General features: G+C 45.4%; 1 protein-coding gene across 1 annotated transcript in view; it reads right to left on the bottom strand.

Moving 5' to 3' along the window:
- Positions 1-988: 988 nt before the first annotated feature.
- hhipl1 (HHIP-like 1) overlaps positions 989-16,834 on the bottom strand; it is a 73,568-nt gene continuing 57,722 nt past the window's right edge. The window contains exons 8-9 of the mRNA XM_087989582.1: positions 10,965-11,047; positions 989-2,777 (exon numbers count right to left, since the gene is read on the bottom strand). Coding sequence (XP_087845708.1) covers positions 2,185-2,777; positions 10,965-11,047 — 676 coding nt within the window. The 3' untranslated portion in view covers positions 989-2,184. The remainder of the gene's footprint in view (positions 2,778-10,964; positions 11,048-16,834) is intronic.

Here is a 16,834-nt window from a genome sequence, read left to right as displayed (position 1 = left end):
AGTGACTGGTCCTGACACTAATAACAATCCCCAGACTTGGAGTGCTGGAACCCAGGAAGGTGGTGTTTGTGAGAGTCTTACATTAAGGAGAGGGCTGAGGGGGCACAAGGGAGTTACGTTCATGGTAACAAAGTCAGGTAGGAAGGGTTAACCCAGGTTCGAGGGGTGGGGTTTGGGGCTGTGCAGTGCAGGACAAGGTCTGATCTTTGACAGGAGGGGAGGGCTGTGTAGATCCACCCAACCTCGTCAAGGCTGGAGTGGAACAACTGGCTCGGCCTTTATCCCCTGATCCCTGCCAAGTGTCCAAAATACATTGCAGTAGAATCATAGTGTTGCACGGTGATTAGCACAGCTGCCTCACAGCGCCAGGGACCCAGGTTCGATTCCAACCTCGGGCAACTGTCTGTGTGGAGTTTGCACGTTCTCCCTGTGTCTGCGTGGATTTCCTCTGGGTGCTCCGGTTTCCTCCCACAGTCCAAAGATGTGCAGGTTAGGTGAATTGACCATGCTAAATTGCCCGTAGTGTCAGGTAGTCAGGGAGAAATGGGTCTGGGTGGGTTACTCTTCACAGGTTCAGTGGGCCAAAGGGCCTGTTTCCACACTGTGGGGATTCTAATTCTAATTCATAGGTTAGAATCTTTACAGTGCAGAGAGAGGCCATTTGGCTCATCGAGTCTACACTGACTCTCCAAAGAGCATCCCACCCAGAGCCACACTCCCCCTCATTTTTCCATGGCTAATCCACTTAGCCTATACATGCCTGGACACTATGGGACAATTTCCCAGGGCCAGTTCACCCTAACCTGCATATCTTTAGACTTTGGGAGGAAACTGGAGCATCCAGATGAAACCCACGCAGACACAGGGAGAACATGCAAACTCCACACAGACAGTCACCTGAGGCTGGATTTGAACCTGGGTCTCTAGTGCTATGAGGCAGCAGTGCTAACCATTGAGCCACCATGCCGTCCAGTCAGTTAGGATGAGGCCAGGCCTTGCTTGCCCCCTGTAAAATTGCAGCCCCTCTGGAGTGTTGGGGGTGGGGTGGATGGAGAGGTGAGCGGAATACCATCTGGAAAAACTGTACAGGACCTGTCCAGCTACAAGTCTATTGAGGGTAGACCCTAAATTTCTGACCAAGAGATTGTCACCTCTGTCAGACACATTTCTGGAGGTTTGATCACAGCTTCCTGATCCTGTCTATCACCACCTCAAAGATAGATTTACAATTAGTTCACAAACATGTTCGAAGAAAATGGAAACAAGCACATAATTTATTTTTAACAGTCCGCATGAATTTTCTCCTGACCTACTTATTACAGTATAGAGGAGATTAACCTTTACAGACCAGCACAGCAGGACATACAGCAGCCCGACACATACTGTCTATACAGCTGGATAGACAGCAGCCCGACACATACTGTCTATACAGCAAGACACACAGCAGCCCTACACATACTGTCTATACAGCTGGATAGACAGCAGCCCTACACATACTGTCTATACAGCAAGACACACAGCAGCCCTACACATACTGTCTATACAGCAAGACACACAGCAGCCCTACACATACTGTCTATACAGCAAGACACACAGCAGCCCTACACATACTGTCTATACAGCAGGACAGACAGTCAGCAAAGCCTACCAGCCAGCTTTGCTATTCTGAAGTTAGTGAGGAGCCTGTTCTTCTGAAACCCCAGATAATAACCTGGTACCTGGAATTTCCTCACCGTGCTGAGATGGATAAGCTTGCTAGTGCCATGAAGCACAATGCTCTGTGACCCCAACGCACTCGGGTTCACGGAGCAGATATGCAGAATGGAATTGTATATCACAACTCTTTTACTCTTTCTATCTTCCTTCGTCCCTAATAACTGTTGTCCGCACTTGACTAGAGTACTGAAGGACAAATGAAAAATACACTGTTTCACGGTTACCCATGTGTTTAAAATATATTATTTGGAAAATGATACACAGTCTTCAAAATGAATAATGTTGACGTAAATTATTTATAAGCACTTTGTGCCAATAGTTGCTCATGTTAATGCTGCTACAGTGAGCACTCTTCATTTCCAGGAGATGCCTCCCACACACTCCAGGGAAATGGCAATTGGCTTTGGAAAGATAATTCCTGATTTTGTTTTCACCGATGAATTACTTTGCAATGTGTGCTGTGCATCTTTAAGGTTCTGTGTGCCCGCACATAACACCTGCATCCTCATGATGCGAACAATTAGTCTCTCCAATCTCTGAGTGGTGACACTGAAGAAGGTTCTTTTCACTCCCATCACATTCCACATCATCCAGAAGAATAGGCCCACTTCCTTGTCCGAATTCAGCTCTCCGATAGGCTTCGATGGCAAATGGGAATCCAAGTTGGTGACACACAACAGCAGCCGACTGTCTGTTCCACAGATCGTCGCACACCGTCCCCCATACTCCATCAATGTAAACCTCCACCCTGCCACGGTCCGTCCTGTCATGTTCATTCACCAGGCGTACTGCTCCATTTGTCGGACTACTCTCTGATCTCCTGTTTGCTGGGCCTACATTGCTCTGCTTCCTGCCAGAATGTGCGTGTCTTTCTTCAGGGCTAGGTGCTGACGTAGCGACCTGCCGATCGGGAGCTGTATCCCACTCTGTTTGCAGCTTTCCTAAGGTCTGCAGGAGTTCCAGGAACCAGTCTGGAGAGTTTCCTTTTCGTGGTAGATTGGTCCTTTGTCTACCTTTGGGTTTGTTCTTTGTAGGTCTCTTCCTGGGACGTGGTGTCCATTCTGGATGTACAAGGAGAAGAAGGAGATTTAAAGAGCACTTTCTCAAGTCTTAGAAACATTTAAAATAATAGGAAAATGATACATTAAAGACTCCATATCCCTAAGTCCAAAGGCACATTCAATTTACACATCAACCTAAATTGTGTACTCAAGGCCCGATGAATTGAAAAGAAAGTGAACAAGCTATGGATGTTGTAAATCAGAAATTGTTGGAAAAGCTCAGCAGGTTTGACAGCATCCTCAGAACTAATCTAATGTACGTTAGTCATGGGTCTGGGTAGGTTACTCTTCGAAGGGTCAGTGTGGACTTGTTGGGCTGAAGGGTCAGTGTGGACTTGTTGGGCTGAAGGGCCTGTTTCCACACTGTAGGGAATCTAAAAAACACTTCTGAGGAAAGGTCATTGTTTCCGAGATGTTAACCCTGATTTCTCTCCACAGATGCTTCCAGACCAGACCTGCTGAGCTTTTCCAGCAATGCCTGATGTATTGAATTGAATTAACTTTATTGTCATGTGTACAATGAAATGGTAACCATCACTGCTTTACAGCACCATCTTTTCAAGGGTACCAAGGTACAGACACTTAAGATCAAATACTTAAGAAATTTTTAAAAATCAGAAAAGTAAAGAAATAAATAGGTCATAGGAATAAACTGGCACAATAAAGAGGTAAGAGTCATATATGACTTGAATCCACAATCTCTGACCTAAAAATGAAATCATGGCAGCGATGATTTTATTAAAGCGTAGTGTATAGGAGCAAATGTGGCTCAATTTCAATAAAAGTCAGCCACATTGAACCTAAAATGGGTACAACTATGTGGCTACTGAATAGTGAAAAACTAAGAGGCAAAAAGGTCCAGGTACATACATCATAAAAATGCAATGAACAATTATTTTAAAAATCAATTTAAAAAGGTTTATGGAACACTGGTGCTCATACCTTGAAGACTGCAACAAAAGGGGAACACACTGCACTTCACTGAGGTTAGAGCACACCTGGATTACTGTGAGTGGTTCCAGGAAATGCACCTTATAAAGGATCTGTTTGCCTTGACAAGATTACAGTGTAGGTTTACTGGAATGGGACCTGGACTCCAAGACTTACAATAAGAGGAGAGATTACACAAACTAGGATTGTAACATGGAGGGTGGGCGGTAAACATCTTCAAGCTGCAAATGAGAACCGAAAGGAACTGTGCTGGCAGACAGTCCGGAACTGGGGCACAATCTAAATCTTTCGGGAGTGAAATTTGGAAGCACTTTCAGATACGAAGAATGGGAGACATTTGGAACTCCCCTTCTGTAAATTGTAAGTATTGCTTGATTAATTGTTAATCTGAGATGAATAGACTTTTGTTAATCAAAGATATAAAGTGATGTGAGGTGAAGGTCTGATGATAATGTAAGTGCAGAGCAGTTATGTTGCAAAGTCAAGCTCCCTCTACATAGTTGACTACTTTAAATGAACAGAGGGGACATTAGCTGGTTGTACCATTGTCACAATAGAAAGCCAGTGGCATAAACTGAGGAGATGCCAAAATTTAATTCAAGTGTATATACAAGACCATTATAATGGACAGTGGCTGTATTTTCTGTTTTTGTTAGTCTGCAGTCATGTATCTGCAAATGACAGTCAGTACCTTATAACAGTCAAACCATCAGTCCCCTTGATAATCATAATGGACAGTATATTTGAGTATTGCCTAAAATAAAAGACACATTTGGTTGATGCTTTTCAACTTGCACTCATCAGGACAATTTGCAAGAATATCAATGTGATAGAGAGCAACATCTTAATCAGAGTGGTGCTGGAAAAGCACAGCAGGTCAGGCAGCATCTGAGGAGGAGGAATATCGACATTTTGGGCTCATTCCAGATGAAGGGCTTTTGCCTGAAATGTCGATTTTCCTGCTGTGCTTTTCCACATCTAGACTCTAATCTCCAGCAGCTGTAGTACCCACTTTCACCTAGCAACATCTTTATATTGTATAAGAAGAGGCGGCTGATTTATTGGCAAGTGGACTCCGATTGGTAGAGACATTGTTGTAGAGAGTGCACCAGTTAGATAATGACTGACAGTTAACTTCTGGACTTTGTTTAAATTTGAACAAGGCAGCTTGACTCTGATTTGTCAACACGTTGCCAGGAGGAATGACCAGAGAAAGTAGTCACCTATCCTATTGAGCTGAAACAGACAGGGCGTGTGTACATTATCCTTCTGTCTGTGAAGAGCAGTCTTTTGTGTTAATATAGCATCCAGTACTCACAGTACTCCACTCTGCAAGCCTTAAGCTTAAACTGACTTAAGCTGACTGAAATCCATTGTTGGCAGAATTGTTTATGCACTCAGGATTATATTTGAAATGTTACGAAGTAGATAAGGTGAAAAAAAGTCATATGGGATGCTTTCCTCCATTGGGTGAAGTATTGAATATTAATGCTGGAACTAGATAAAATTTGGAGATGCCGGTGTTGGACTGGGGTGTACAAACTTAAAAATCACACAGCACCAGGTTATAGTTGTGGGATGTCGGTAAAGTAGTGTTACTTCTGTAATCATAATTACTTATGTGAGGTAAATGCACTCACACCAGTGTATAATTGTTTCAACCAAGAGCTGAGTCAACAAGAATGAAAACTATGTGGAGGAAATATATAATTGTTTTTGTATTAGCTAAAATGTGCATACAAGAATGAAACGTGCCAGCAAACAATGGTAGATGTTACAGATGTTACAGACAAATAGATAAGGTGCTGTGAGGATGTAGGTTAAGCCAGATGTGCTTGTACAAGCAGTAGTTATAAGCATCTGTTTCCCACCTTTGCAAAAACAAAAACAAACCCCAGTTAAAAGGTCATAAGGATCAATATGGTTAGGGAAAGGGAGGAAATGTCACAGGTGGGGGAAGTAGATAATAGTGAAGAAGGATATACCTAACAATGGGCCACAGCAAGATGTGGTGAAATGGCCAAGTAAAACTTGTACTTTGTTATGCACAAGGCCGGATAAGGCAAGCGATAAACAATAGTAATGGGCACCGGGTTTGGAGTAGTGAATCCTATATAAGATATGTACTTGCTAAACTCTGTGTGCCTTATTTCAGGCACCACGCTCGCAAGCATTTAATAAACTATACTGTTGCTTCAGATCTTGTCTCGGACTGAAATGATTGAAGTGAGTGAGCTTTGTTTCTCACAATTGGGGCCTCGTCCAGGGTATTCTTCCATCGCCGGGGGGGAGTGGCTGGCCCTGGACACTGGGAAGACGCGTCCCGTTCCCAATTGAGAAGCGGTCTCGTGCCCCGGTTTGGTCCACTCCCTTGGGTGACTGGTACGAATCCCACAAGAGAGACATCTAAATCAGACAGTGAACGGCGGTCGATAGAAAATACGGAAAAAGGGGCCAGGCAACTCTGTGCACAGCCCAAGGTAAGAAAACTGACTTTTAAGTATTGCCTTGGCGGCCGGGAAAAGGGGTATTTAATCGCTGAGGGACTGGCGAGGGCCCCAAGAAATGGGGGGTAGGCAGAGTAAGTCGAACTGCGACGAAGTTAAGGAAGAAAAAGTCCCTGGTAACATTCCTCCTGAAAGTCCATTGGGGAGGATGTTGCGGGAATGGACAAGTAACACTTGTACAAGGGCAAAAGATAAAAAGAAAATGATTAAATATTGTTGTTTAATATGGACCAAAGACCCAATCCTTCGTCCAGCTGTCTTCTGGCCAAAGTATGGTTCGGACGAGGATTGGGTCTGTCAGTATTTAGATTTGTATGTGAATAAAAAACAAACTTTTAGTCAAGAAATGGCAGACTATGCGTCCTGTTGGAAGGGCAGTTTGGGAATGATGGATTCCCCCTCTGCCCCACCCAGTCCCTGGGATCCTCTTGGCTGCTTATGGACAGTGAATGGGCACCACAGGCAACAACGCAGATTAGGTGAAAATGGGGGAGGAGGAGAGACAGACAGACAGGGACAGGGAACGGATGACCCACAAGAGGAGGACAAAGGGGTGGTGGACGGTGATGTTGTTGTCCCTGACCCTCAATCCTCAACGAAAGAAAGGGAAGATAAAGTAGATGTAGAGGAGGCCTCCGGAGTCTCTAAACCAAAGCCTAAGGAGGATAAACAAAAACAAAAAAAGGGGAGGAATGTAAAGGCTTATCCCCTTCGGGAGGTACCAATAGGGGACAAAGAGATTGGGTTTGTAAGTGCCCCCCCTCACCAATGGGGAGGTCAGAACCTTTAAAAAGGAGATGAAAGTCCTGCTTGAGGATCCGGTGGGGTTGTCTGAACAAATTGATAAATTCTTGGGGCCCAGTCTGTATACATGGACTGAGTTAACGTGTATTTTGAATGTACTATTTACTGGGGAAGAAAGGGGACTTTTACGAGGAGCAGCCATTAAAATATGGGACAGGGAACATCCCATTGGAGATGGGGATGCTGGATAGGGAGAGGTGAAGTTTTCCCTCAGAGACCCCCAGTGGGAAAATCAAAACCCAGAGCATAGAGAAGAAATGAGGGAATTGAAAGACCTGATTCTAAAAGGAATAAGAGAGGCAGTTCCAAAGTCGCACAATTTGACTAAAGCCTTTGAAGTTTGACAGGAGAAAGATGAGACTCCCTCAGCTTTCTTGCAACGGTTAAGAAACTCAATGCGGAAATACTCTGGAATGAACCCTGGAGGACCCAGTGGCACAGGGTCTTTTGAAAGTCCATTTTGTGACAAAGGCATGGCCAGACATACAGAGAAAGATACAGAAGATGGAAGGGTGGAGCGGAAAACCATTAGATGAATTGTTGAGAGAGGCACAGAAAGTGTTTGTAAAGAGAGAGGATGAGAGACAAAAACAGAAGGTGAAAATGATGGTAGCTATGGTTGATGAGGTAGTTAAGAGGAGAATGGAACCAATAGTGAGCAACCGGAGCAGCGGGTGGCAGCATGTAGGACAGAGAGGAAGAGGGAGAGGGAGAGGACAAGGGGGAGCCTTTTATAGAGAGTTTGGGCGACAGGGGCAGAGATGGAAGTCTCCACAGGCAGGATGCTATTATTGTGGAAAGAGAGGGCATTTTAAGCGGGAGTGTCCTGCTCTACAAAGGGAAGAAAGGGCAATTCCGCTTATGAATTTTGATGAAGAATATGGGTGTCAGGGGTTTCTACCCCCAGGGACCCACCAGGAACCCTTGATAAACTTGAAGGTGGGACCCTGTAGGGAAGAAGTAGTCTTCCTAGTAGATACGGGGGCAGCACGGTCATCGCTGTAGAGTGTAAGATTGTAATACACCAAATTTATAGCAAAAGTTTACCGTGTGATGTAACTGAAATTATGTATTGAAAAAGATGTGGATTGTTTGTTAAGTTTCTCATCTTTTAGAATGACCATGTTTGTTTCAGTTCTTTCATATGCAAATCCCTAGAACTTTTTAAAAAAGTTACACTCTTAAGTAACCTTTAACAATAGGTGTCATGTTGTCTCAGATAATGCATTGAAGGTGTGAAGTGTCCTGTGTAAATCTGCCTGTACCCCAATGTTCAGACTGATTCTATTTCTAAAAAAAGGGATTTACAGAATCTTACATGGATCCATGCAGTTTTTGAGCAAAATAAAATATAGTTCTGCAAGTACAAATTCACCCCACAAGCATGTGTGTGTGTGTGTGTGTGTGTGTGTGTTGGGGTGCGAGGTGGTATGAGTGTCTGTGAGAGGGTGCGTATGTGGGTGTGAATGTGTGTGTGTGTGTGTGTGGGCTAGGGCGGGAGGTGGTATGAGTGTCTGTGTGAGGGGGTGCGTATGTGGGTGTGTGTGTGTGTGCTGGGGCAGGAGGTGGTATGAGTGTCTGTGAGGGGGTGCGTATGTGGGTGTGAGTGTGTGTGTGTGAGTGTGGGTGTGTGTGTGTGCTGGGGCGGGAGGTGGTATGAGTGTCTGTGAGGGGGTGCGTATGTGGGTGTGAGTGTGGGTGTGTGTGTGTGTGTGTGTGCTAGGGCGGGAGGTGGTATGAGTGTCTGTGAGAGGGTGCGTATGTGGGTGTGAGTGTGTGTGCTGGGGCGGGAGGTGGTATGAGTGTCTGTGAGGGGGTGCGTATGTGGGTGTGAGTGTGGGTGTGTATGTATGAGTGTATGGAAGAGAGCTTGTGTATGAGAGAGGGTCTGCGTGAGTGTGTGTTTGTGTCTGTGTTTATAGTGTAGTGTGGTCACCTGTAGTGTGACATGAACCCAAAGTCCCGGTTGAGGCCATTCCCATGGGTACTGAACTTAACTATCATCCTCTGCTCGGCCACATTGCGTTGTTGCCTGTCCCGAGGTCCGCCTTGAAGGATGGTCACCGGTAGGTCCAAGATCGAATTTCCTGGACCGCTGAAGTGTTCTCTGACTGGTGGGGGGAAGGGAACACTCCTGTCTGTTGATTGTTTTGTGGTACCCATTCACTGTCCATAAGTGACCAAGCAGAGGCTGATAGCCAAATTTGGGACCCATGGAGATGGTGTCACCTGGGACCTTGGGTTCATGTCACACTGCAGGTGACCCCAATGCACTATACACACACACACACAAAGTGTGTGGCCAGTTTATTCAGCCAGTGCAGATAATGATAGGTTGAATGGTTTCCTTTTGTGGTGTAACTTTTCTATGGTTCTATGCTGTCAAATCACAGAATGATTTGGAGATGCCGGTGTTGGACTGGGGTGTACAAAGTTAAAAATCACACAACACCAGGTTATAGTCCAACAGGTTTAATTGGAAGCACACTAGCTTTCGGAGCGACAATCACCTGATGAAGGAGCGTCGCTCCGAAAGCTGGTGTGCTTCCAATTAAACCTGTTGGACTATAACCTGGTGTTGTGTGATTTTTAACCAATCACAGAATCATATCTAAGTTGGACATTGTGTTTAGGGTTTTGCAAGTTTCGGCTTAAGGGAAGGCAATAGTCTAGTGGTATTGTCAATAGCCTGTTGATCCAGAAACTCAGCTAATGTTCTGGAGACCTGGAACCTGGGTTTGAATCCTGCCTTGCTGGTAGTGGAATTGATTTCAATAATAATGTGGAGTTAAGAGTCTAATGATGACTGTAAACCCATTATCAATTGTCAGGAAAAATCCACCTGGTTCACTAACATCCTTTAGAGACGGAAATCTGACATCCTTACCTGGTCTGGCCTACATGTGACTCTAGACCCACAGCAATGTGTGGAGGTGCCACTGTTGGACTGGGGTATAAAAAGGTTATAGTTCAACGAGTTTATTTAAAATCACAAGCTTTTGGAGCGCTGTCTCTTCATCAGGTGAAGTGGAGTGGGACTCCCTCTGGTGCCATGTAAGTTTGGATTTTGTCCACAGTAATGTGGTTAACTCTTAACTATTCTCTGGGCAATTAGGGATGGGCAATAAATGCTGTCCTAGCCAGTGAAACCCTCATCTTGTGGATGAATTTAAAAAAAGACGTGCTTTGGCATTGTCAGTTAGTTTGGAGATCGTGAGCGCTGCAGATGCTGGAGAGTCAGAGTGGATAAAGACTGGTGCTGGAAAAGCACAGCAGGTCAAGCAGCATCCAAGGAGCAGGAGAGTGAACGCTTACTGAAGGGATATACTGTTTGATACGGTCCACCAACTTTTGAGACATGTGACATACCTGGCATTATACTGGCACTGAAATATATGCCACATTTGTCATTTGTTTGAGAGGGAGGGTGTCTTTTTGGCTTGGTGGGTGTATCCTGTAACTGGCAGACATCATTTATCCCAGTAGCTTCACATGTTCAAACTGAGGGAGACCCTACCTTTCCCAGGTCATCTGAGGTAGACCAGGGAATTTAAAACCCCAAATCTGGCAGCTTTAGACCTACTCATGAATGTACCTGACATGCAGCATGAAATTTCAGATGAGGATGGCTACTATTTCAGATAATGGCTTGTATGATCATTCCTGAAGAAGGGTTTATGCCCGAAACGTGGATTCTCCTGTTCCTTGGATGCTGCCTGACCTGCTGCGCTTTTCCAGCAACACATTTTCAGCCGTGTATGATCTGTCCATACCTTAGAAAGATGTTGTTTCTGTTTGTTTTGGTATTCTTGTGAATTATCCTGATGAGTGCCCAACGAAAAGCTTTCACAAGTCTTTCACCTTTTATCTTGCAATACGTAATTGATGAGTGACAGAGAATGTCAGAACGAGGGAAAACACTTACTTGGTTTCGGCACAAAATTGATGAGGCGGCTTTTCACTTTAACCGGTAAAGGATTATACTGACACGCTCCTGGTGGTGCCCTCCTGTTTTTTTGGGGGTCGGGGTAGGGGGAGAGGCAGAATGAGAATTAGGATTTGACGGTTTCAATCTTCAAGAAAACACCTTAAATTTCCTTTCACTTTTCTTCCACTCCACTGCTGGGCTCAAACCTGGAACAAAACACTGATAAACTACAATCACATTGCCTGCCACTTTCACCACTGTGCCCTGCTCCCTGGCCAAGCCTCTGTCTCAGGCTTGCTGCAGTGCTCCAGTGAAGCTCAGTGTAAGCTGGAAGAACAGCTCCTTGCTTTCCACTTTGGGGACCCTGCAGCCCTCCAGACTCCGAGAGTCTGAACACTGCCTTTCATGTCTTTTACCCAGCCCCACATCCCAGGCCCTGTCATAGAATGAGTTGCTTTCAGCACAGCCAAACCATTTTCAGCCTCGATTATCATCTATCCAGCTTCTCCTTTTCTCTGGCTTATGATCAACAATGTTTTTGCCTGCTTCCCCCTTTTCCTCTCACTTTCTCGCCCTCTCTTTCTGGGCTCTGTCTCGAGGTATCTGCTCACTCCTTCCCCCCATCCCCGCAAACAAGATCACTACCACCTTTTCGTAGCTGCTTCAACTTCTGACAAAGACACACTGGACTCAAAACATTAATTCTGTTCTTCTCTCTCCACAGATGCAGCCAGACCTGCTGAGTTTCTCCAGCAATTTCTGTTTTTGAAGCAAATGAACTGCTTGACATATATATGCACCAATATTTTCAACACAATGTTATCGCAGAATTGAGACTACCCTTTACGTACTCAATCTGTGGATGTCTACTCTGACAGAGCGAGCAAACAAGTCAAAGGGTTGGTGCTGTCGATGAAAATGCTCAAAGATTCATGCTCTTCTCTGTCAGCTGGTGTGAAGTGTGAAGATAGTAAATTCTGATTTTTTGGGGTTAATAGACAAATCAGCCAGAACTCCCACATTGTGGGCAGAATCTCCAAGTGTCAGAGATGGTGAAGTAGGAGGTGACAGAGATATTTAATGAGGCGGGATGCTACTGTAGCCAATCTCTGCTACCTTCCCATCCCCAATGGAATTAAGGTCTGGGTGGGCACGTCAACGTTTGACCCTCCTGCCACCAAATTAAACACCACTCTACAGGCCTCAACACACAACCACTGGCATTGTACCATCCATGCATGTGCTTAATGGCTCCCTTACTCAGTGTCTGCAAGGAACCACGAACATGGGCAACAAGGTCGGCTCCTGAGAGATACCCCCTTCCCCGTGCATTTGATGCGTCTGACCCCCATCTCACTGTAACCACCATCGCTGGAAACCATTCCCTCCCCCCGCCCCCAACAACAACATCCCTTACCCCCAGGAAACTTGCTAATAGATACTGTGGCTCCATATGGACTCTCTCAATGGTAGCTGCAGCATTTGAGTGGAGACTGCCGATATTGGAGGCGTCCTGGCTTCAAGAGGCTGGCAGCCTTATCAGGTCGGGGGGGGGGGGGCGCTCTGAGCCCAAGGTCCTGATTCCAAATGAAGGCCCTCCAGTGTTCTTGGAACTACCTGATGGAGGATGCAGGGCTCCTTCCGTACAAGATGCAGCAGAGCCCAGTCAGTCAGTGAGTCAAAGCCAAAAACAGACATTGCTGGGAATGTTCAGGAGGGTTCTGAGGAAGGGTCACTGAACTCAAAACATTAACTCTGATGCTGCCAGACCTGCTGAGCTCTTCCTGCAACTTCGGTTTTTGTTTCTGATTTTCGGCACCCGCGGTTCTTTCAGTCTTTAGCCACCAGAAGAGGATTTTACATCTTACAGCTGCCCCGTCGCCCCCCCCCCCCCCCGGTGGTACACGTGGATGTTCCAGGGAATTTAAAACAAAAATTAATTCAGGGGATGTGGGTGGTGAGCTAATTTCCTGAATCAATGCCCATAGGGAGGGAATTCCAGGATTCTGACCCAGCGACACTGAAGGAACGGTGATATATTTCCAAATTGGGATGGTGAGTGGCTTGGAGGGGCACTTGCTGGGGTGATGTTCCCATGTCTCTGCTGCCCCTGTCCTTCCAGATGGGAGTGGTCCTGGGTTTGGAAGGTGCTGTTCAGCAGTATAGGTGAGTCGCTCCCTGATTCTGGGTGCAGCATGTACTGTGACTATGTACTGTGTACTGTGACTGTGTAGTCTGTACTGTGTACTGTAACTGTGTACTGTGTACTGCGTACTGTGTACTGTGACTGTGTCCTGTGACTCTGTACTGTGTACTGTGACTGTGTAGTCTGTACTGTGTACTGTGACTATGTACTGTGTACTGTGACTGTGTACTGTGACTCTGTACTGTGTACTGTGACTGTGTACTGTGTGCTGTGATTGTGTACTGTGACTGTGTACTGTGACTGTACACTGTGACTGTGTACAGTGAACTCTGTACTGTGACTGTGACTATGTACTGAGTACTGTGACTGTGTACTGTGACTACGTATTGTGAACTCTGTATTGTGACTGTGTACTTTGTGTACTGTGTACTGTGACTGTACACTGTGACTGTGTACTGTGAACTCTGTACTGTGACTGTGACTATGTACTGAGTACTGTGACTGTGTACTGTGACTGCGTATTGTGAACTCTGTATTGTGACTGTGTACTTTGTGTATTGTGTACTGTGACTGTACACTGTGACTGCGTACTGTGAACTCTGTATTTGACTGTGACTGTGTACTGTGATTGTGTACCGTGTACTGTGACTGTGTACTGTGACTGTGTACTGTGTACTGTGACTGTGTATTGTGACTGTGTACTATGTGTACTGTGTACTGTGACTGTACACTGTGACTGTGTACTGTGAACTCTGTATTTGACTGTGACTGTGTACTGTGTACTGTGCATACTGTATACTGTGACTGTGTACTGTGACTGTGTACTGTGACTATGACTGTGTACTGTGACCGTGACTGTGTAATGTGACTGTGTACTGTGCACTTTGTGCACTATGTAGTGTGACTGTGTTCTGTATACTGTGACTGTGTACTGTGACTGTGGATGTGTACTGTGAACTCTGTACTGTTATTGTGTACTGTGACCTGTGACCATGTACTGTGACTGTGTACTGTGACCTGTGTAATTTGTTGAAACTTTATTGCTGGAACAGCACAGCAGGTCAGGCAGCATCCAGGGAACAGGAGATTCAACGTTTCGGGCACAGGCCCTTCTTCAGGGCCTGTGCCCGAAACGTCGAATCTCCTGTTCCCTGGATGCTGCCTGACCTGCTGTGCTGTTCCAGCAATAAAGTTTCAACTTTGATCTCCAGCATCTGCAGACCTCACTTTCTCCTGTGTAATTTGTGTACTGCATACTGTGTACTGCGTACTGTGACTGTGTGCTGTGTATGCGTAATGTGACTGTGTACTGTGACTATGTACTCTGGTTGTATACTGTGTACAGTGACTGTTTACTGTGACTATGTATTCTGGCTGTGAACTGTGTACTCTGTACTGTGTACTGTGACTGGGTACTTTGTACAATGACTGTGTACTGTGTACTGTGACTATATACTGTGTACTGTGACTGTGTACTGTGTAATGTGACTGTGTACTGTGACTGTGCAATGTGTACTGTGACGGAGTACTGTGTACTGTGACTGTGTGCTGTGTATTGTGTACATTGACTGTGTACTGTGACTATGTACTGTGACCGTGTACTGTGTACTATAACTGTGTACTGTGACTGTGTCCTGTGTACTGTGACTGTGGACTGTGTACTGTGACTGCATACTGTGTATTGCGTATTATGATGGTGTACTGTGATGGTGTACTGTATACTGTCACTGTGACTATGTACTGTGACTGTGTACTGTGTGTACTGTGACTGTGTACTGTGTGTACTGTGTACTGTGACTGTGTACTGTGAACTCTGTACTGTGACTGTGTACTGTGACTGTGTACTGTTATTGTGTGCTGTGACCTGTGACCACATACTGTGACTGTGCACGGTGTACTGTGACTGTGTGCTGTGTACTGTGTACATTGACTGTGTACTGTGACTGTGTACTGTGACTGTATACTGTGACCGTGTACTGTGTACTGTGACTGTGTACTGTGACAGTGTCCTGTGTACTGTGTAGTGTGACTGCATATTGTGTACTGCGTATTATGACTGTGTACTGTGATGATGCACTGTGTACTGTCACTGTGACTGTGTACTGTGATTCTGCAGTGTGTACTGTGTACTGTAATTATGTACTATGTACTGTGATGGTGTACTTTGACAGTGCACAGTGTAGTGTGACTGTGACTGTGTCCTGTGACTCTGTACTGTGACTGTGTACTGTGACGGTGTGCTGTATACTGTGACTGTGTACTGTGACTGCGTATTATGACTGTGACTGCGTACTGTGTACTATGATGTGTACTGTGACTGTGTATTGTGACTGTGTACTGTGCACTGTGAGTGTGTACTGTGTACTGTGACTGTACACTGTGACTGTGTACTGTGAACTCTGTACTGTGATTGTGACTGTGTACTGTGACTGTACACTGTGACTGTGTACTGTGAACTCTGTACTGTGACCTGTGACCATGTACTGTGACTGTGTACTGTGCACTTTGTGCACTATGTAGTGTGACTGTTCTGTGACTGTGACTGTGATTATATACTGTCTACTGTGTACTGCTTACTGTGACTGTGTACTGTGACTGTGTACAGCCTACTGTGTACTGTGTACTGTGTACTGCTTACTGTGTACTGTGACTGTGTGCTGTGTACTGCGTAATGTGACTGTGTACTGTGACTATGTACTCTGGTTGTGTACTGTGACTGTGTACTGTGATTCTGTACTGTGACTGTATACTGTGTACTGTGACTGTATACTGTGTACTGTGACTGTGTACTATGACTATGTACTCTGAGTGTGAACTGTGTACTGTGACTGTGTACTGTGTAATGTGACTGTGTACTGTGACTGAGTACTGTGCACTGTGACTGTGCACTGTGTACTGTGACTGAGTACTGTGTACTGTGACTGTGTGCTGTGTACTGTGTACATTGACTGTGTACTGTGGACTGTGACTGTGTCCTGTGTACTGTCACTGTGACTGTGTACTGTGGTTCTGTAGTGTGTACTGTGTATTGTAACTGTGTACTATGTACTGTGATGGTGTACTTTGACAGTGCACTGTGTAGTGTGACTGTGACTGTGTCCTGTGACTCTGTATTGTGTACTGTGACTGTGTACTGTGACAGTGTACTGTATACTGTGATTGTGTACTATGTACTGTGACTCTGACTGCGTATTGTGACTGTGACTGTGTACTGTGACAGTGTACTGTATACTGTGATTGTGTACTATGTACTGTGACTCTGACTGCGTATTGTGACTGTGACTGTGTACTGTGACTGTGTACTGTTACCGTGTACTGTGTACTGTGACTGTGTACTATGTACTGTGACTGTGTACTGTGACTGTTTGCACACAGGCACTGAAACTTTGAGAGGGTTCAAACTTAAGGTGTTGATGGACTGCCAACCAAGCGGGCTGCTTTCTCCTGGATGACGTTGAGCTGCTTGAGTGTTGGAGCTGTCCCCATCCAGGCAAGTGGGGAGTATTCCATCACACTCCTGACTTGTGCCTGGTAGATGATGGACAGGTTTTGGGGAGACAGGAGGTGCGTTACACACTGCAATATTCCCAGCCTCAGACCTGCTCTTGTCGCCACAGTATTGATATGGCTGGTCCAGTTCAGTTTCTAGTCAACAACAACCCTCAGGAGTCACAGATGTATGTGTAAAGCTCCATACAGAAAGCCATACACATCTGGCAGG

This window comes from Chiloscyllium plagiosum, unplaced genomic scaffold (genome assembly GCF_037043375.1).
Source record: "Chiloscyllium plagiosum isolate Xiang-an unplaced genomic scaffold, Cpla_swu_hap1 HiC_scaffold_8, whole genome shotgun sequence".
NCBI classification, from domain to species: domain Eukaryota; kingdom Metazoa; phylum Chordata; class Chondrichthyes; order Orectolobiformes; family Hemiscylliidae; genus Chiloscyllium; species Chiloscyllium plagiosum.
This window is presented reverse-complemented; position numbering and strand designations above follow the sequence as displayed.